Source organism: Euleptes europaea, chromosome 2, assembly GCF_029931775.1.
Source record: "Euleptes europaea isolate rEulEur1 chromosome 2, rEulEur1.hap1, whole genome shotgun sequence".
Classification (NCBI taxonomy): domain Eukaryota; kingdom Metazoa; phylum Chordata; class Lepidosauria; order Squamata; family Sphaerodactylidae; genus Euleptes; species Euleptes europaea.
In genome coordinates, this window is record NC_079313.1 from 67,945,265 (window position 1) to 67,967,380 (window position 22,116).

Here is a 22,116-nt window from a genome sequence, read left to right on the forward strand (position 1 = left end):
AGCATAGTGCTCCCTGGGGGTTGTATTGGAAGAGGTGGTTCCTTAACTACAATGGTCCCTTTTTAACCAGATTTCACTCCTTGTATTTTAAAACAGTATTATGCCATTAATAGTATTTGTATTGTATTGTATTGTACAATGGTCCCAGACAATTTGGGGCTTTAATACCAAAACCTTGAATCTGATCCCGTGTTCAATTTGGAGCCAGTGCCGCTGGCAGAGCACTGGTTGTATATGCACTGTTAGTAGGGCCCCCATAAGGACCTGCGCCACCACATTCTGGATCAGTTGAAGTTCTGGGATAGTGTTCAGCTGGCTGTCCATCAACAGATATAGCTGGGTGTCATCTGCATATTAATGGCAACCCAGCCTGAAACTCCTGACTGGCTGGGTGAGGGGATGCATATATATGTTAAAAAGCATTAATAAGAAATCCTTGTTCTTGGCTTCCACCGTTTGTATTTTTGAGATGTGTCAGTTTTGTGAAGGCTTTTTAATAATGCATTATTGAATCAAGAGACAAAGTAATTAACTACTTTATTAGATTTCTGAAGCTGCGTCTCTATCCATTAGGTCAAGAAGGTGATATTTTTATGATTTGTTCACATGTTTCCTGCTGCAAAACTTGAAGAATTAAAAACTTCATTCATTTACTTAATAAAATATTCCAAGGTTCTCAGGCCTCACACAGAACAGTTTGGTAATAATAGTTGCAGAAAGGCTGTAGTCAAAGGTTCAGACAATAGATTCTTCAACTGTATGTTTTTCTAAGCGATGTGTAGATTTAAATATATTGAGCATGGTCTAACATTTCTGTATGAGTGCCACTGAATAAATGGGATTTCCAAGGTTGGGGAATTTAAAATGGACAGCAAAATATATACACAGAAAAGAATAGCAGAGCTGAGTGAGATGATGACAGTAGGAATGAGAAGAATGGTTAGCTGTCTGATATGAACCAGGAGCTCTCTGAGAAATTGGTGTTACGTGCCAACTATATCAGTGCCAACTATTTTTATGTGTTGCACCAAACACGCTTCATCTGGTAGGTTTAGTCCACATCCCATCCCAAAATGAGTTCCTGATTATAATCTCACACAGAAGTTAGTACCTCCTTAAAATGCTAGCCTTTTTGCTTGAAATCTGAAAATATGTGATGTCTTCCATTGTATGTATTGCCCTTAGGCACCATAGGAATCTACAGCAATAGAAATGTGATTTTTTTTGAGAGAGAGAGAGAGAGAAAGGGAGAGTGGGTTATATTTTTACAAGGGGTACTTATAAACCTCTACCTATCCTATCCAAATTTCAAAGTATGTGGATTATTGTGTAAGCATCTGAATTACCTGATCCTTGTTTCTGAGTAGCACCCATGCTAGATGATGTTCAGTTCAAAATGGCTGAATTTTCAGTTTGTATCTTTCCCCCCTTACAAATTAGCAGCGCACACAAAAAACTCTGTAAAAAGGACTTTGTAAAAAAGTATCCACATCATCATATCAAGATTTCTTGTTAGGCATGTGAGTCAAGTGATTAAAACAATCCTCTTGTGATTGTGCTATTGCATCAAGTTTCCTTTTTGAATGATGTTTTTATCAGTGCTCACATGCACTCATGTGCATCAATAATCTAAGGAAAAGGAAGTGGAACACAGAGCAGATAAAATCCAGCCCATGGAACATGAACAGAACAGGAGAGATCTGCTCATCCCTACTTTTGACCTTCCTTAATCATAGCTACACTGAGATGCTAAGGCCTCTCTCCCCCACCTCTTTTTTAGCTCAACAACATGATAGGGCCCTTATTTTAATATTTATTGCTATGTTTAATAGACATATATTTACCACAAGAGTAAATCATCTTGAAAGAAGATAGGAAGTCAAAAATTAAGACCCAGGCAAGGGATCCTGATATGAAAACTTCCTTATATCAGGAATAGCTCCACTTGCAGGCTATTCCTGGGCCTCAAGGACGAAAGTCCTTTGGAGGCCAGGTAGGGGCTGTGCCAGCGTTGGGGGTCCCTGCGCTGGCGCCCGTGCCACTTACACCATGCAGAGTGGCCCCAACACCAGCTGAGAGGCTCAGACGCCGGTCTCCCAGCGCTGCCGTGGCAGCACCACCCAGGGATGCCGGATGGGTCTTCCACTGGCATCCCACTGGCGCAAAGCCCCGCGCTGGTTTCCCAGGGAGTACCGCGGGCAGAGCTGCCAGTAGGCAGTTTCCTTTCCCCTTTTGGCCCGGCACACTGGCAGGGAGAACGGCATTGTTCCACCTGCTTTTTTGCAAGCGCAGCCTCTCTGTTCTCAGCCTCGCTGTTCTCAGTGGGGCAAAATGCCCCATTTAAAAATTTAAAAGGCTGCCGAAACCGCTTTGGAGGCATCGCCGTGGCATCTCGGCCACGCCATCCCCGGCCACCGAAAGGTCAGGAATGGGCAGTTAGTGATGGACAAGCACCTAAGGCTGGCCTAGCAATGAATTCAGGGTTGTTGTTTTCTGACGTTGGTCAGAGGATTCTTTGCAAAAGCTGGTTTTCTTCCTTCAGAAAAATAATAATAATAGTACTCTGAGAAAAATTATGCGAAGGAGGAACACAACATGTAAAGATTTTACTCTTACAATATTTTGACAGTTGCTGTATTCATTAATAGTGAAACCTGCTCTAAAGCACAGCTGAAGTGAATGCATGGAATAAACAACTCAAATGGAACATGTTATACATTATTATATTTATTCAATTATATTATGTCCAGGCTGAAGTTTGGATGAATGCTAGTGCTGTTTACATATTGGAATTGTGACAAAGAACACAAAGTGAATGTAGATGGCCAAGTGCTTGGATTCTAACCGTTCTATTTTGACAGCTCTATTGTTTGGAGGGTGTTGGGTCTAAATTTGCATTAGCAGCTTTTTTATTTAAAATGGTACTACTTTTAATTTTACAAACGAACATAATATAGACAACAAATAACCCCCATTTCACCCATCCTAACCACCAACCTTCCCAAAAAATCAACAAGGAAAAGTTTTTCTTATAAAGAAAGGGGACAAGAACGAAAAGGATGTTATATTAACCCAGAACTAAAGAAGCATATTAATATACAAATTGCAGCAAATCAACACCTTCTGCAAAGATGTTTCATGTGTGTCTCTCCTATTAAAATTACAGTTGGGCATAGAGTTGCCAGGTCCCCCTGGCCACCAGCGGGGGATGGGAGGTACGATTGCTAGATCCAGGTTGGGAAACTGGGAAATTTCAAGATGGAGCATGGGAGGTCAGGGACCTCAATGAGGTACAATGCCATAGAGTTTACCCTCCAAAGCATCCATTTTCTCCAGGGGAACTGATCTCTGTAGTCTGGAGATGAGCTGTAATTCTTGGGGATCCCAAGCCTCCCACCTGGAGGCTGGCATCCCTAATTGGGCAGACATGGTAGTCTGTTAAAGTAAAATGAAGCAAGTTCATTGTCACTTTAGAGACTAACAGAATTTATTCCAGCATAAGCTTTCATGAGTCAAAGCTCACTTGATCAGATGTATGGAAGGGTATATCCATTAGGCTGGGGATTCTATATTTACAATAGACGGTAGGGGGAAGATGTTTCAAAAAGAGCAAGAGAGTAGGAATCAATGGTCAGTTCTCCCAATGAAGGGATGTGGGTAGTGGGGTCCCTCAGGGATCTGTGTTGGGACCTGTGCTTTTCAACCTGTTCATCAATGACCTGGAGTTGGGGGTGAACAGCAAAGTACCAAGTTTGCAGATGACACCAAATTATTTAGGGTGGTTAAAACAAAATTGGACTGTGAATAGCTCCAAAAGTATCTCTACAAACTGGAAGAATGGGTATTAAAATGGCAAATGAGATTCAGTGTAAGCAAGTGTAAAGTGATGCATATTGGGGCAAAAAAAATCCCAACTTCACATATACACTGATGGAATCTGTGCTGGCAGCAACAGACCAAGAAAGAGATCTTGGGGTGGTAGTGGATCACTCGATAAAGATGTCAACCCAGTGTGCGGTTGCTGTAAAAAAGGCAAATTCCATGCTGGCCATAATTAGACAAGGAATAGGGAATAAAACTGCTGCTATCATACTGCCCTTGTACAAATCTGTGGTGAGACCACACTTGGAATACTGTGTACAGTTCTGGTCACCACACCTAAAAAAGGATGTTGCAGAGCTTGAGAAGGTGCAGAAAAGAGCAACCAAAATGATTAGGGGACTAGAGCAACTGCCCTATGAAGAGCGGCTAAAATGCTTAGGGCTGTTCAGCTTGGAAAGAAGGCGATTAAGGGGAGACATGATAGAGGTCTATAAAGTTATGCATGGTTTGGGGTGAGTGAACAGGGAGAAGCTTTTCTCCCTCATAATACTAGAACATGGGGTCATCTGCTGAAGCTGGAGGGTGAGAGATTGAAAACTGATAAAAGAAAGTATTTCTTCACACAACACATAGTTCAATTGTGGAACTCCCTGCTCCAGGATGTGGTGATGGCTGCTAACTTGGAATGCTTTAAGATTGGAGTGGACATGTTCATGGAAGAGAGGAGTATTCATGGCTACTAGTTAAAATGGATACTAGTCATGATGCATACCTATTCTCTCCAGGATCAGAAAAGCATGCTGAATATATTAGGTGCTGTGGAACACAGGCAGGATGGTGCTGCTGCAGTTGTCTTGTTTGTGGGCTTCCTAGAGTTACCTGGTTGGCTACTGTGTGAACAGACTGCTGGACTTGATGGACCTTGGTCTGATCCAGCATGGCTTTTCTTATGTTCTTATGTTCTTAGAGACTGGTTTTTTAAAAGGATAGAGTAGATAAAATGTTGTATCTGCTTATTGTGCACCAGATTTGAGATTAATCCTTACCTATCTATGAACTGGTGGGAGTGGTCCTCACCCACTCTCACTTAACTGATTACTCTCTGTATTGGATCTTCTTCAAGCATGTCATTAACAATTCTAAGATGCTGCCTTGATCCAACAAGAGCATTTTTATGCCCATCTGAATCTTTGTTTCTGATATTTTGCAGTCCCTCAATATCATTCTTTTTTCTTACTCTTCCATTCCACCAAGTGAAAAATGTCATGGGAGAGAATTAAGAAAGCCAAATGGTGTGTTGTGCTTTGACAATCTGTCTCTGGTATGGCAACATGGAAAGATGCAGGATTTGATATGTTCCTTATTGGAGAATTAATGTTCCTTCTGCTGCTCCTTCCCTTAGGCAATTGTTGCAACTTGCTGGTATGTTCCTCACTAACTAAGGCACCCTCCCCACCGCCCAATTTGGTATAAGTAGATAGATAGGGTGATCTCAGATGAGACAGCTTTGCAAGCAATTAAAAGCACCCTTTACATTTCTGCACTGAGATATCCACAAATACTGCAGTTCTGCCAAAGGATCAAACAACCTAATATCTTCCCATTCTTCCAGCTGTTTCACACCAGTCACGAGGGAGAAATGTGAAGGGAGAGAAGAGGACTGTTTGCTCTAATTGGAGAAACCTTTGTATTGAAATGTCTAAGCAAAGCTAGACATACAGGGCCAAATATTTGCCCCTAGTTAGAGCAGTGTAGCCCTGTGAAGCCTCCACTGAAGACTTTTCCATGGTCTAATAGACACTAACAGTTCACCCTTAGGAAGCTTCTCCTCAGCAGCCAGTGATGCAGATCAAGAAGTGATGGGGGATGCAGCCCAAGTGCTACATGGTAATTGGTCACTTGGGACATGCAGTGACATGGCAGGCAACCATTTTTCTGGGAGGTCTTGGCTTAGCACACGTCAGGTTATCGCTAATGGTCTATTGAATGCTGCACGCATGTTTCTCCCATGTTGCACTGTTGCTGTTTTCCCAGACAGCTTTATAACAGCAATCAGTGTGGTTTCAGCCAGTCAGCTGAGGGCACAGTGTGAATCAGTGCGACAATGGTGTTGAACTGGCAGGCAAGCTGAAACTCAAAATAAAATAATAATATTGGATAAATCCTGCATAGGATAACATGTTGTTGTTGTTGTTGTTGTTGTTTAAGAATATGTATGTCTTGTAGCAAAAGTAATTTATGCATTTACGTCTGAGTTTCGTGCATCTCTAAAATATAGTACCAGTTCATCCTTTACAGAGGCTCACTTTAATGGAATAGATGCTGTTTGCATTTTATTTTAAGGATGATGCTTTGTACAACAGATTTATTGTGGAATAAACTTTCATATACCAGAGCCCACTTTATCACATTCATGGAGTGTGTCCTTACACTTACCCTTATTTACTTATATTTACACAGGTATATGTGTACATGGGTGTAGAGAAAAAATTGTTAACACTGAGGTCTGTGTTGTGTGTGTGTGAAATCTGCCAACCCCTGACACACTGCAGGCATCTGTTGACCCACAAAAGCTGATGCCATAACTAAGGTGTTACAAAACTTCTCGTTTTAGCTGTAACAGACTAACATGGCCAACACTGTGAAATTCAAATTCATTTACTAATTGAAACAATGAAGCACGAGGAGAAGAGGATTTGACAGTGCATTAACTTGCAGGTTTATGGTAAAATATTTGGAGAGAGAAACGGCAGAGAGAAAAGGCCAAAGTCTGCAGGGAGTAATAAAAATTGATTGCTGCTTTGAAGAAATGTTGGACATATTCAGCTATTTTTCACATATTTTCATTTTTGTTGTTGTTCATTTTCGGTTGGAACTGAAGTTATAAAAACAGTATTTGGAATTCTTACACTTTTTAAAACAAGTTTATGTTTGCCATCTTGATTTGTTACTAGGGAAACTGTTGTGATCATGATCTGAAACATCTTGTTATCTCCCACCTTCTGTTTTTAAAAACATCTATCCTGATGAATATTAGTTGGGAACTTGAAAGCTTGCACACTATTGTTAGATTCGAATCCAGTAGCACCTTAGAGATCAACAAGATTTTCAGGGTATGAACTTCTGAGAATTAAAGCTCTGATTGACAGATACATTGGCAAACCACCCGTAAACAAAGTCTGCCTAGTAAACGTCAGGATGTGACGTCACCCCATGGGTCAGGAATGACCCAGTGCTTGCACAGGGGACCTTTACCTTTTACCTTGACAGATACAAGTTGGAATGGAGATCTCTGGATCCTTATAGCCCAGTCAGAAGGTGGGAGAGGTGTTCAAAGAAGGCTGTTGGAATGCAGAGGTACAATGTGCACTATAATTAGCTTGTTTTGAGCAGAGGGGAAATGCTTGGGGGCAGAAAATTAGCATCTGTAGTGAGATAAGAATCCTGTGTCCCTATTCAGCCCTGTTCTGAATTTGTGAATGGACTCAAATTCAGCAATCCCTTGAAGCCACTCTTAAGCCAGTAATGGAATGACGTGGAAGACTGAAATGTTCTCCCACTGTTTTTTGAATGTCAATTTATTCTTATGCATAAGGTCCTGTTGGTCCAGTGTAAATAGTGACATTTGCTGACATTTGATGGCATTTATAACATTGGAAGATGAACAAGTGAATGAACCTAAGATGGCATGGCTGGTGTTGTTATGGTCGGTGATTGTGTTATCAGAGTGAATATTGGGACACAGATGGAATCTTGGGTTTGTTGCAAGACCTGGTCACAGAGTCTGTGTCCATGTTAGGAAGGGCATTGTTGTGGGTGAGGAATTATTTAAGGTTAGGAGTCTGTCTTTGAGCAAGAAAAGATTTGCCTCCCAATGCCTGTGAGAGAGGAGTGTCATTGTCGAGCATAGGTTGTGGGTCATTAATGATGTGTTGAACCAGTTTGAGCTGAGAGATGTATGTGACCACCGGTGGTATTCTGCTATTGTTTCGTTTGGGCCTATCTTGTAGCAGGTTATTTTTTGGTATCAATCTGGCTTTGATTAGTTGTTTCCTTAATACATCAGGTGGGTATTGTAATTCCAAGAATGTCTGTTGTAGATCCTGCAGGTGAGTATCTCTGTCTAAGGGATTAGAACAGATGTAGCTGTAGTGTAGAGCTTGGCTGTAGACAATGGATCATTTGGTGTGTTTAGGATGGTGGCTGGAGGCAGGTAAATATGTCTGGTGACCAATAGGTTTCTGATATAAGGTGGTTTTCATGCTACCATTAAGTATTTGTACAGTGGTGTCTAGACTCGAATTTACCCGTTCTACTGTAGATCACACAGCTACCCTCTAAAACGTCATTTTGGCTAGTCAATAAAAGGTATTACATGCTTTTTGTTGAGAATGAAGGTAGTCCAGGCCAGTTTGTGACATATTTAAAAGATGTTCTGCAGGACATATAGGTCAAATGTACAAAAATAAATGAGACTATGGCTGCGTTCATTTGATTAAAATGAGGAATGGACTCAGGTACATTTGATTTTAAAGATTATGTCAAGGGTAGGAAATGTTTTGTGCATGTGCCAAACAGTAATACAGCAGACTATTTTGCTCAATCTGTAGGGTGACGTCTCTACCCAAGTAACTTAGGCATGCCACTGAGGAATGGTGCTAGGGGTATGAGAAAAGGCAATGTGCATGGCTTATGTCTATCATTTCCCCCCAGATCCATGTAACTACCACCTGAGTCCTCCAAAGTCAGCACCTAGGTGATGGTAGCATCATTGGCTTGCTCCCAGTGTTTCTGTTTAAGGACAACCCTCATCTCTTCCCCACTTTTTCATACCACACCAGCATCCCAACACACTAACACGTTCACAAGTAGGTGTTACATTTGGGGGAGATGTAAGCAAAAAAGATTGCCTACTCCTATCTATGCCCAGTGATTCAATCCACCCATGCTTATTGCAGAACCCATTGACAGATGACGAACATTAACATAGGTTCCCTCCATCTCAATGTTGAACTATCTATTTAGTAAATTTTTATGACTGCTGAAAGTATGGCTGCTCAAGACACATGCACTATTATCTGCTAGTGAAATGCCTGTCATGATAACAGGTAGTATTTATAAGAAGGGAAGCCTATATATTAGAGGCACTTGGGAAGTGCTATATATTAGAAGCATTTGGGGGAAATACTCCATGTATCCCTGTTGTGACACTCTCATTGGAAGCCTGTTCATTCACTGCCGAGTGGTGGATGTGGTTTTTAGGCTCTATAACTTCCCCAACTGCAGTTCTTTATCTTCAATGTGTAAGTTGAATGGAGGCACACTATTAGGGACATTATTAAGGAGGGGGCTATACATGATCATAGTTTCTCCTTTTCCCTCTTAAATGTGTTTCAGATTGCAGTCCATTTGCTGTGTAGTGTGCTCTGTGGAAGCCATTGAAAAGATGCCCGTCCATAACTGCATATCCCAAACCCTTAATTGCTGTTTTCTTATCCTGGGTTCTGTTCCTTAGTATGAAAACCCTGGAATAGGGATTTTATATGAATTGCTGAACCACAGTACAGATTCACTTCCATTGTATCTTGGCATTGACACAAGTCCACATATTCAGTGTGATAGATTATCACTGAAGTAAGCAAATCACCTCACTAAGAAACTATGGAATAGCTCTTGTTTCAGAAGTAAAATCAATAATTGTTCAAGACACCGTTGTTGTGCTCAGCAATACATGCCATTTTCATAAATCATTCACTTTCATTTTCATCAATCATGCATTACAGCTGGAGAATGGAAACCTGTTGTTGGACATAGATGAAAATCTTGGTAGAGTCACTCAGGTAAGATAATCCTCTGTAGAAGTAGATAAACTCACAACCACAGTCTGTTAACTGGTTAATTCGAAACTAACTCCAATTACTGCAAGTCCTAAACCAGGAATTATTGGTGGAAATTCAGGTGTCTGGTTACAATCCAGATTCATAATGTCAAAGTCTTCATCATATAAGCTAGCTTTTCAAGGAATGTGATATCTAACAGGGCAATCCTATGAAGAGTTGGCGTAACTCCACATAGGATTGCACTGGAGTGTTCAGAAATCTTGACTTGGAGATACCTCAGGGGCTGACCTCAGACCCATCTGTGTGGGTTTAGGAGTTGATGACGGGTAGAAAACTTTTCTGTCATCTTCTTACATACCACTGGCCCCAGCAATACTGCCAGTACTCGGGCAGCCCATTCCTGAGCAGAAGGTCTGCACCGGTGACTGTGCTGCCTCTGAAGGAGGTCCCCCCACCACTGAGGCTGAAACCTTCCCCTTTCCTCACTAACCTGTGCAACCACTCCATTGGGTTGCATGGGGATATGCCACCTAAAAAGGTGGCATATCTTGTGAAAAAGGAAAGGGGGCGTTTCTGGGCCAAAAGGGCTTTGGAGGCTGGTGTAACGCCCCGGGAACATCCCCGGGAGGACAGCGCATGGAAGTGCGCTGCCCGGACACCTGTGCGAGGCTGTGCCAGCGTTCCTGAGCAGCAGTGCTGTGGCAGCACCGGGAAGAGACAGCATCCGTGCCACCCTGGACAGTGTAAGTTGCATGGGCACCGGCACAGGGAGCCCGAATGCCAGATCAGCCCCTTCCTGGCCTCCAAAGGACTTTCATCCTTGAGGCTCAGGTATGGCCTGAACGGTTGCTTAGGTAGAAACCAAGCCCAGCATGAAAGGCAAAATGTTTTGGGGTGCCCCTGTTCAGCAAATGTTGCTGGGGTTTGTCTACCCCATTCTTCCAAACAGACCTTGTTTCCCAGTGTGACCTTTCCTTGTTAACAAATGTAGAAGTAATTTTATTTTGCATTAGTTATTTTCTCATTAGTTATTTTCTTTCAATCAAGTTGAAATTGAAACAGAATTTTTTTAATGGACATTTTATTTTTTAAAAGCTTTTTAAAAGACTGTTTATATTAGCCAAATTAATTTTGATCAGCTTTGTTTTTTCATGCTAATGCAACTTTCTTAATCATTCCTCAGTTCATCATATTATGTTTTCTCACCATCATTTCATAAATGTTCATTAATTACTATGGGTTGGATCCTAGCAAGTGTTCACAGAAAGTGTTTAAAGAAGTAGATCTTTCTCCACATTCATCCTGTCCCAGCAGCCTGTTATGGTCCAGAAAGAGCTGGTGCCAGGGCTCAGGATCTAAGTGAACAAAAAGCCGGAGGAGCTATTTCACCCATATATTCCTCCTAACTGCAGTCACCTGCATTACATAGAATTTTGTCCAAGTGGATCCACTGACCCCTGGCATCAGCTTTCCACAGGACAACAGGAGGTACTAGAGTAGAATGAACATGGGGAGGAACTGCATCAGTGCTTTGTTGCATCCACCCCTGTGCCATTACAATGACAACGCATCACATTTGCAAGTCAGGTCGAAAGATTAATATGAATATGCAAGGATACTTGAAGGTATAACCATCAAGAACCAGGAAAGAAAACATAGCAGATTTCACTGCTCTAAATTTTCTTCATTTTTCTGAATTATTGAGGGTGTTCTGGTAATTACCAGGAATAACTGAATTTCAACTGAATTCTATGCTTATGTTGAATTTCAGACATAGTCTCTGAAACTGCATCTTGGTCATTAAGGCTGCTGCCATTGTTGTTTTTAAAAAGTTAGATGTCTTTCTGTGTTTTCCTCAATCATTATTTACCAACTGATTCTTCTAAGAACAGGTTTAAAGCGTCATCAACATGTCCTTGGCTTCCAGAGACCGAAAAATAGCCTAATCCCATGATAAGGGAACTTTCCCATAGCTAGGGAAGACCTTTGTGAAACATTAATTTGCTGTGTTCTTTGCTACATGAGGATACAGCCTTTAATATGGGCAACATCTTATTTCATTAGCAACTCAGTCAGCCCAGGTATGATCTTTCAAAGCAAACATCTGAAAACCTTCCTTGCCTTGTCCAACATTTTCAAATAGAATTAGCAGTCCTTTCCCCTTCCAGTTCAGGCAATGTGCGTATGGAAATCATTTTTTAACAAATACTGTGGTGTGTAAAGGATCTTACTATTTTTTTTTAGTTTTGAGAGCTAGAGAAGTTGGAGTTACTTTATGTCCAGGTAGTTAATACCCCTTCCCTGGAGATGACATTAGGAGACAGAGAATGCCAAGCTTGGAAGATGTGAATGTTTGAGAAAGGAAAACTTTTTTTAAACAGCCTTATTATTGTTACCTTGCCCTCTCTGCTCAGTACATAGATCTGCAATGTTCTGATTTAAAGCTTTGTTTTGGCATTTGAGGATATTGATGAAGGGTGTGAATAGCCTAGGAGTGAGATAACATGTCAATGTATCATCAATATGTTTAAAGCTAAGTTCTTTCAGAAGACTGGTGAAATAATGGGCCAGTTTTAAATAATTCAGATGCCTGCTGACTGCAAGTCCTGCCCTGTTTCTGGAGCTCCACATATAGGCAAGATGGAAGTAATGCTGGTCAGGAAGACCTATGCTTTGGAGAGCCTGGGTCCACTTGTAATAGATGGAGTTGGCTTTTGCAGAGCAGGTTACTCCCTTCCTAGACACAGCCAACCAGGCCACACAAATGTACCTTTTGTAACCTCACAGTTTTATTTTTTTTAATAATTTTTTTTATTTTTTCCAAATTAGTTCATATTCAATTACAAATATCCATTAACAAATTATATAATATAACAAACTTTTTCTTATCATACTAACATATATTGACTTCCCCCCTCCCCTCCTCTGTCTCTTTGTTATCATTGTTACTCTCTTTGTGTCTATTATCTAATTCTTTATAATAAAACCTATATCATTTACTTATAAATATAATTAATTCATATTTTTTCTTGATTATTTCAGCACATTTGAATTAGATCAAAATATACCCCTTAATATCACAATTAAATTCATTCATACAATATTTTGTCCAGACCTCCCATTCTGCCACAAATTTAATGTCTTCTTTTTGATTTATTAATGCTGTAAGTTTTGCCATTTCAGCTAGTTCCATCATTTTATCTATCCACTCAGTCTTATTTGGTATCTCGGTCATTTTCCATTTCTTAGCGTAAACCAATCTGGCGGCTGTAGTGGCATACATCAAAAACGATCTCTGAGTCACTATGGTATCCGGTATTATACTTAACATCATCATCTCCGGTGTTTTAGGGATGTTTTGTTGTAATATCAACCTTAGTTCATTATAAATCATATCCCAAAAGATCTTTGCCTTCTCACATAGCCACCAAATATGATTAAAGGAACCCACTTCTTCTTGACATTTCCAGCAATTTGGTGACATATTTCCATATATTTTGGCTAATTGTTTTGGTGTTAAATACCATCAATAAATCATTTTATATATATTCTCTCTCAATGATTGTGAGCACATATGTTTCATATCTTTTGATCGGAGTCTTTCCCATTTATACATATGAATATCATGTCCTAAAGTCTGTGCCCATGTTATCATCGTTGGTTTAACTTGGTCTTGCTCCGTATACAAAATCAATAACATCTTATACATTTTTGATATTAAGTGTTCATTATTATCTAACAACATTCGTTGAAAAGATGATTTATCTTTAATAAAACCTAACTTCATATCTTGCATAAATACAGACTGTATTTGATGATAGGGCTGTTGAATTTAAAAAAATCGGTATAGTTCGGATTCGGCTGAATTCGGCCCGTTTAGATTCGGGATATGCCGAAGTCCGAATTCCCCCACTTCGGGTCTGTGCAATTCGGCGCGAATTCAAAGTTCGGGAAAAAAATTCGGCCAAATAAAGCCATTAAAAACACAACCGCGCCTTTCCGCGGCTCTGGGGGGGCATTTTGGGGGGTAGAGGTCCCAAACTTTCAGCGGAGCTTCAAAGGACCCTTTTTGCCAGACCCTCCAAGTTTTGTAAAGATTGGGTCAGGGGGGGCTGAGATATGGGCCCTGAAAGGTGTCCCCCCACCCTTAATGTGCATCTCTGAGCAGAGCTTGCCGCCCACGCACAAAGCTCCCAGCCCCGACAAACAGCTGATGAGAGCAAGGGCAGGGCAGGTGCAAAGAAGTTTGCAAAGCAACACAACTGCAAAGCAACACCTTTGCAAACATGCAAAGGGCGGAGCAGGTGCTAAGAAGTTTGCAAAGCAACAGAACTGCAAAGCAACACTGCAAAGCAACACCTTTGCAAACATGCAAAGGGCGGGGCAGGTGCTAAGAAGTTTGCAAAGCAACAGAACTGCAAAGCAACACTGCAAAGCAACACCTTTGCAAACATGCAAAGGGCGGGGCAGGTGCTAAGAAGTTTGCAAAGCAACACAAATGCAAAGCAACACAATTGCAAAGCAACACAATTGCAAAGCAACACCTTTGCAAACATGCAAAGCAACACCTGACACCTGGGAGTTTGCAAACCATGGAAAGGGACAGAGGCAGCTAGCTATGCATAATGAGCAGGAGGGGGTGGAATTTTCCCTTTTGCATGGGCCTCGGGACCAGACAAATGCATTCTTTAAGTCACCATTTGAAAACCAGTTTTAGCAAGCATCAAAATAGACCTAACCGTCGTATGAATGAGGGAAAACCTGAGGACATACAACTGAAGCCCCCCCTCAAACCAGGGAGAGAGAGACTCGAGGGGGCACACGCACCCCCAGGCAGAACGGGCGAAAGCCCCCTTTGGCTTCCCCCACCCACCCACAGAAACTGCTCCCTCCCCACACACACACAGACTCTGCTTTCCCACACACACACACACACGAGAAAAAGTATAGATTAAAGCCCCCAAAGGGGTCTTACTGTGGCTGTCTTCTGTTCCATCAAGAGGGGCTAGGAGGAGGACTGGGTAATCATAGATGATTCCATTTAAGCTGGGGACGTTTTGCTCTGGAGATGCATACAGGATCGGGTGATCCATTCATCCCAATAGGGAAAAGGGAAAAGGGGAAAGCCCATATCTTGGGGTCCCCTGACCCAATGCTTACAAAACTTGGGGGGTCTCTTAAGAAGGCTTGTCTGAAGCTCCGCTGAAGGTTTAGGGTCTGTACCCCAAAAAATGCACCCCCTGCAGCCATGGAAAGAGAAAAGGGGGGGAGCCGATATTTCTGCCCCCACTGAACCCATCTTTACAAAACTTGGGGGGTCTCTTAAGAAGGCTCGTCTGAAGATATCCTGAAGGTTTGGGGGCTGCACCCCCAAAAAAGCGCCCCCTGCAGCCACGGAAATGGAAAAGGGGGGAGGGAAAAGAGGTGGAGCCCATATCTCGGGACCCCCTGACCCAAAGTCTACAAAACTTGGGGGTTCTCTTAACAAGGCTCGTCTAAAGCTCTGCTGAAAGTTTGGGGTCTGTACCCCAAAAAATGCACCCCCTGCAGCCACGGAAAAGAGCAAGTGTGCACAAGCACCCCCCACACACGAGGATTTCTCTCACTCTTTCTCTCTCCCGGGCCCAGCCGCGCATCAGCTGATTCCTCCAGTACTCAATCCTGACTGATTGGCCAGAAGAAGACCCAGCTTCGCCACCGATTGGCCGGGGGAGGAGAATGCTGCTTACTGACGGCCCCGAATTTGCCGGATTTATTCGTGAACTCCCGAACTCGCTGAATTCGGCTCCCCCGTTTTCCCGCCATTTTTGAGTTCGGTTCATCCCGAACTAAAAACCGCCGAATCAGGGGAAATTCGGCTGTTTTTCGTATTGGGCCGAACTGAATCGACAGCCCTATTTGATGATATTGAAACCAAGTGATGTATTCCTTCAGTTCTTTATATTCTTTTAGGGCACATTTATTGTCCTTCCATACCAATAAGTCTTGGTAGGTAAAAAATTGTACTGGTCTCAATGGTCTCAATGTCAACATCTCTTGCGTGGAGATCCATAGTGGTGTTCTACGTTCCAAAAGATGTTTGTATTTTAGCCAAATTTTAATTAGCGAAGATTTAACAATGTGGTGCTGAAAAGTCTTATGGATTTTAAGTTTGTCATACCATACCTATTGTCATAGCCTTCCAAATCCAACAATCAATTATTTTTTAATTGTATCCAATCTTTTAGCCATACTAAAGCTGATGCTTCTGCATATAGTCTAAAGTTTGGTAAAGCAAGTCCTCCTCTTTCTTTAGAGTCAACCAAGTATTTATAGGCTATTCTAGACTTTTTCCCTTGCCATATAAAATTAAGCAAGTCCTTTCTCCAAACATCAAAATATCTAGAATGTTCCACAATAGGTAAATTCTGAAACAAAAAAAGTAACCTTGGTAGGATATTCATTTGAGTTACTGAAATGCGGCCCAATAATGAAATGTTTTTATTGGACCATAATATCATATCTCTTTTAACAGATTCCCAAAGTTTCACATAGTTATTCTCCAGTAAATCTTTATTTTTATTTTTAATCCAGGTGCCTAAATATTTAACCTTATTAGTTCTCTCCCAACCTGTAATGTCCAAACAGTCTTTTTGTTGTTCTTTAGGGAGATTTTTAAATAAAGTTTGAGTCTTATCTTGATTTATCTTAAAACCAGAAACTTCACCATATTGCTTCAATAGTTCTAATAGGTAATTATCAGATTGATTCGGATCAGACAAAATGAGCAGTAGATCATCTGCAAAGACTCTCAATTTGAATTCTTGTTTATAACCTCACAGATTTATTGATGTAATGTGCTTTACAGTGGTTTCCCCTTGACAACAACTTAGAACCTGCAGCTGGTTCAGAATACAGCTAGCTGACAGGAATGTATCCTGCTTATTTTAAAACAGCTATATTGGCTTTCACCTTATTTCTTAGCTGAATTCAAGGTGCTGGTTATGACCATATATCTGCTGTGGTCTTCAGGCTGCCACCTGCTAGATGTTCTCCTTAGGGTGGCCCACTTGGCATCAATTAAAGCTCTTTTCCCCATCATATCTCCCACCTCATGGAATGGGCTCCCTGAAGAGCAGCAATGTGCCTTCTCTGGAGGTGTTTATTAAGTGCTACAAGACTATTGTATTTGTCAGGACTTTTAATTAATTTTAATTTATCTCAGTGTGCATCCAAAGAGGCGTGTGAGTCATGGAATCCTTGCTTTCTGTATGTATGCACACAAGCAGCAGGTCCTTACACAAAGAGAATAAAAAGCCCCTGTATAGGGGCTTACAGTCCAACAAGTGGAGTTGATCCATCTGAAGGTCCTAAGCCATGGGTTACAGAGTACTGCCATACTGCATCCACAGGCAGATCTGTGGCAGCTAGCACCTCCATGTAGATGACTGGTAAAGGCTATAGAAGAAGTGGGGAATGTTCTACAGCACAGTGGGAAATCCTGTTTAATGGGATTGCATTTCACTTGGTAAGGGGGAAAGTAGCCCCGGCAGTCTTTTGGGAAGGTTCTTTTCTAGAGCAGATATGTAAGAACATTGTCAGGGTAATCTATATTAGTCATTATAACTTCATGTCCTCATCTTAATGTAGCATTTGGACAGCAGGTTTTGCTGAGAATGCTAGTTTCTTGATGCCACAAGTGTTCTACTCTGAAGTCTATCTGAAGACTGATCTACTATAAATAGTCATTCTGTCCAGAGAGCTGACTACCTACCTTGTATTGAGTGTTTTGTTTGATCTTCAGTTATGAATATATGTGGATGAGGTAGGAAGGGCATCTCAGGCACTTTCTTCATGTTTCCACAAGTAAGTTTTTTTTTTCTTTAAGCGGAGTGACCACTTTGACCTTCAGTAATATATCCATGCTGATGACTGAAGCAAGTTGGATTAGTTCCCCCCCACCTGCTGTTTTAGTTTCAGACTGAGTAAGGAGCTCCTCCTGCTGGTAATATCAGAAGATGGACATTTTGTTCTGACCAAGTGCTGGCACTGATCCGTATACAAAACTGTCCTCTGGACACTTGGAAGAATGGGAATTTATGATAAATTCAAATTTTTATTTTCCTTTCAGTGGTGTTGCCAGCTGTTAAACTGGCATCTTGAACCCAAGGGGGAGAGAGGTATGACCAAACTGGCTTTTTATGAAGGTTTACCTCATGGATTATCAGCTCAAATGCTTCAAGGATAGCCCAAATAATTAACTGCTGAATTAATAATTATTCCGAGAGATTATTTTGCTAATCACTGTAAAGAAGAGATGCCTTCTTTAGCACAGGTAGGTTCTAAGACTGAGTTCTCTTCTTGTTGTTTCCTGACAGTAATCTGATATTTTTGAATGTTTTTTTTACAGGCTGTTACCCAACTAGAGCTGTTTGGTGACATGTCCACTCCTCCCGACATAACTTCTCCCCCTGTAAGTACATAGAAATGTCGTGTCTTCTTCTCATTTGCCGCTTTCAGCAGGGTTATTGTAGTGGCACAGTAATTCAAATATGCATGAGGAATGATGCCCCCTACTAAACTAGAGAGAATTTCACAGAAGATATTGTAATCATTTTACCCAGCTTGAATTTTTTCCTCTGTAAAATTGCTCATTACTTTACTACTTTTCTAGCACAGATTTCTTACACCGATCCCCTGTGAAGCTATTAAAATCTCACACGCTTAGACCTTTATTAGTATAAATAAACAGGTGCTGTAGGAATACATATATGTCTTAGGAGTTGGAAAGAATGCTTTCAATTTATTTCAAATATTTAGAACGTGTATGAGATCTTCTTATCCGGTTTCTTATCCTGTTTTTTAACTGCTGCTGTTTTATATCAGTGCTCTCTCACATCTGCATGTCTTGTTCTTCTCACCCACACACTCTCTCATCCATTCGCTCCTTCCATGAGGAAAGGTCTTCTTGGCAGCAAAAGCAGCATCTGAGATCCATTCTAACTGTCCCTTATTTTGCAGACTCCTGCAACTCCAGGAGATGCCTTTATCCCATCTTCATCCCAGTCACTTCCTTCTGGTGCAGACATGTTTAGTTCTGTACCTTACAGCACTGCTGCCGTACCCTCAGGTTAGTTATTTATATCAATATCCAGCTGTTGAAATAAGAAGCTCAGTCCGAGGATGTGTGGCTTTCCAAATTTCAGTACCTTTATTGGCATACCATCAAGCAGTAGATGTGTGGCTTTCAATGGGATATATGCAAGTTGTTTTGAATATCCAGAAACTTGAAAAATAGGCAGTGATGGAGTAGCAGCAAGGAGCTGGATTATCATACATGCATGTTTGTTACTTGATGATGAGATGATTGAAACAACGGGTGATGAGTTGCATGTGTGAAGGAGCTATCCCTGATCACAGGGAGATTCGTTTTTCAAACACAATATTTTTCAGTGGAACCAGTTCACACGTTCAGTCACCAGTCATTAAATAATGCCACATACATGATTGTACCTCTCCTGAGAAATGGCACTTCCTAACCTTTGCCTGTTCTTGGCCTTGGTAGGTATCCTTGTGAAAACAGACTTTGCTTGGTATACATTTACCTATATGTAAGATGAAAATAACAACCGCCTTCCTTCTAGAGCAGCTGCGTTTTATTTGTCATATTTTAAAAATTCAGTTGCAATGCAGCCAATACAGATCTGTCAAATCCTGCTACATCCTGCAAAGGAGACAGGGAGTTAGATCATGCCATTTCATTTCATTGGCACTTTCATGTTCCTCTGACAGAAGGATTATTCTGTTGGCGCAGCATGCTGTTCTACAGGAGCGTCTTACATCACTGGAAGGGCCCTTGCCCCTGTGGAACATGCATTCACTCACCAATGGAGTGAAATGGTAGACTCCACCCCAATCTCCTTCTGAAGTTGGTGGGGCATCAGCCCAGTGTTTCCTATTGGAGGGAGGTGATTTCCTTTGCAACTTCAGTAGCAATATTGTATTAAATTCAGATGTTTGGAACACAGTTTTTTTTAGTGTTCTTAATTTACAAATGCAGGTGGTTTATTTGTTTCCTTCATTTATAGTCCACTTTTCTAACAGAGACTCATGATACTGTTTTAACACTTTGCCTGAGTTGGAAGCTCAGGGTATTTCAGAGACTATACATTTGTTCTCTGTTAATTCTTTTGAATTGTTCAGCAGTTGGGTTTGGTTGCCTGAATTCCTTTTCCCCTGGTATGGTTCTCTGTACCGAAGAAATAACATAAGAAATGTCTGTTAAAAAAATTCCACTATAATGTTAAGTGCGAGTATGTTAGCTAAAATGTGCTCTGATGCACACCAGATTTCCAAATACTGCCCCCAGGTAAATTAAATTAATCCAAATAAATTATGCAAAGAATAAAAATATGCTTATAGGTACATGTATTGCATCCTTTGACCTCAGAAGTCTCACAACCCTCTGCTGACTTCTGAGATTTCAGTAGGCACTACCTACATGTTTGCAAGTTTATCTACACAAGAATATAATGGCTAGAAATGTTTTTTATTCTTCCCCTGTCTGGGTTTACAGTCAGAATAGAACCAACCCTTTTTTCGCATGAGCAGGTCAATCTGATGTAGTAACAGAATCCTATTTCCCCTTTGTATGCAGTTTTTAGCTGCATCCTCCTGGGGGGGAAATTAAAATTATTTTGTTCCTTTATAATTAGTCCAAATTTTGTTTAATATATAAACGCTTCACTGTATAAAAAGGTTAAAATGTGGACAGGTGTACATTACACTGAAAAGGAAAAGGGAAAAGTTAAATCATTATTGCTACTTCAAGTGTACTTGAAGTGCACTGGAGTACTTGGAGTGCACTGAATTCAGTGGACTTAAAAGTTTGTATTTCTGCATGGGATGGCATTGTTAGACAACTTGATGTGGATTGCGGAGTGGGGAGGATCTGCTGTGACCTGGCAAACAGAAAGAAGGCTTAGCCTAAAAAATGGAAGATTAAAACTGGTGCCACTGAAATATTCATACGAGGGCTTCATACAAAATGTTTTTGCAAGCAAATGTCACCTTTTGGCTATGTTTGAAGGAAAAAAACCTTTGAAGGGAAAGAGGCAATTCCTTCGGAATGCAGTTTTCACCATAACCATCCAAACCTTTTGTCATCTTCACCAAATGTAAGACTTCACCTGAAGACTAAGCACACATGGCTGCTGTTTACTGTCAAGGTTAACATCGTCAGTTACATCTGAGTGTTTCCCTGAGGGTAGAAACAGAGAACAGTTTGTTTTCATTGTATGATAGAGCCCTCACTCTGCAGATAGCGCACATTTATCTACTTTTCCTGTTCCACTATAATCTCTCATCAAATGGTTTCTCTAGGTTACTCAGTGCTTTCAAACCTGTTTGATGAGAAACAATGGTATAACTTCCAGATCGTAAGACCCTGGCCCTGGGAGAATAGTGTTTAATCCTTTCCTTAGTGCTGTTTTGCTCAAAGATATTTCCCTGACCAAACTTATATTATCTCCACTGAGTGTTCGTTTGCTCATATAAATTTCCCTGTCCAAACTTATATTATCTCCACTGAAGAAAAATAGACACACATCTGAAACGTGTCTGTCTTTTACCCCCTAGTAAAAATAAAAGCAGATTGAAGACAGGGGATTTCTATCAGGAAAATAATGTAGAGAAAAACCATTCCTCTCCCTTCTGCCACAGATGGCTTCTTTTAATTTTTAAAACAGAATTGGAAAATTCAATCATGGCTCACCCATGTAAAGTGGTGTTTGGCCTTGAAAATCTTCTATTTATGGTTAGAATTCTCTTGGAGAACTTTTCTTTCTTGGTGTGTGATAACTGGGGCTGCTGAAATCAAGGGGGTAGAAAATCATCTGATACAAATGAAAAGGACCTGCAGATGTCTGCACAGATGGCCCTTTGAGTGACAAAGCTACCCCATGGCCTGCCAAAGCTTCAAACCTTTTGCTTGTTAGGCTTTTAATTAAGGAATGCTTGAGAACATCATGGGAAGAAGAGTCTTTTTTAAAAAAAAAGATATGGCGAATTAAACAGATATTGACCCTTTTTAACAAAACTGATGAAAATGCAAGAATGAAGCAAGTAGCCCCTGAGCTTCCTTCAGCAAAGTACAAGTAAGCTCTGGTCTGTGTGGGTGAGTACAAGAGCATTCTAGATGCTCTGAAACAAATGGATAGAGTTCAAGAGGAGAGGAGCAGATGACACCTTTAGAAACTCTTGCTGTTATATTATAGAGAATACATCCCTATTAAGATCAGTTTAGTTTTGCATGTGTTCCAGAAAAAAAAAACTTGTTAACGTGCCTCTGTAATCTTTGACATCAGTCCATTCATACTATTAGTGGAGCTGTTAGTGTTTCAGCAGAAGACATCACAGAAAAAGTCCCTGTGATTCCTCATTTGTGTATCGACGTGACATTTCTTCCTTCGCTGCC

The 22,116-nt window shown here is 41.0% G+C and overlaps 1 protein-coding gene across 6 annotated transcripts in view; it reads left to right on the plus strand.

The window, feature by feature from the left end:
* DAB1 (DAB adaptor protein 1) overlaps positions 1–22,116 on the plus strand; it is a 761,363-nt gene that overhangs the window by 724,671 nt on the left and 14,576 nt on the right. For 4 of the 6 annotated variants that reach the window (XM_056844015.1, XM_056844020.1, XM_056844018.1 and 1 more), the window contains 3 exons: positions 9,606–9,662; positions 18,052–18,114; positions 18,663–18,771. In XM_056844015.1, coding sequence (XP_056699993.1) covers positions 9,606–9,662; positions 18,052–18,114; positions 18,663–18,771 — 229 coding nt within the window. The remainder of the gene's footprint in view (positions 1–9,605; positions 9,663–18,051; positions 18,115–18,662; positions 18,772–22,116) is intronic. The other 2 variants (XM_056844017.1, XM_056844019.1) reach the window with 1 other exon arrangement.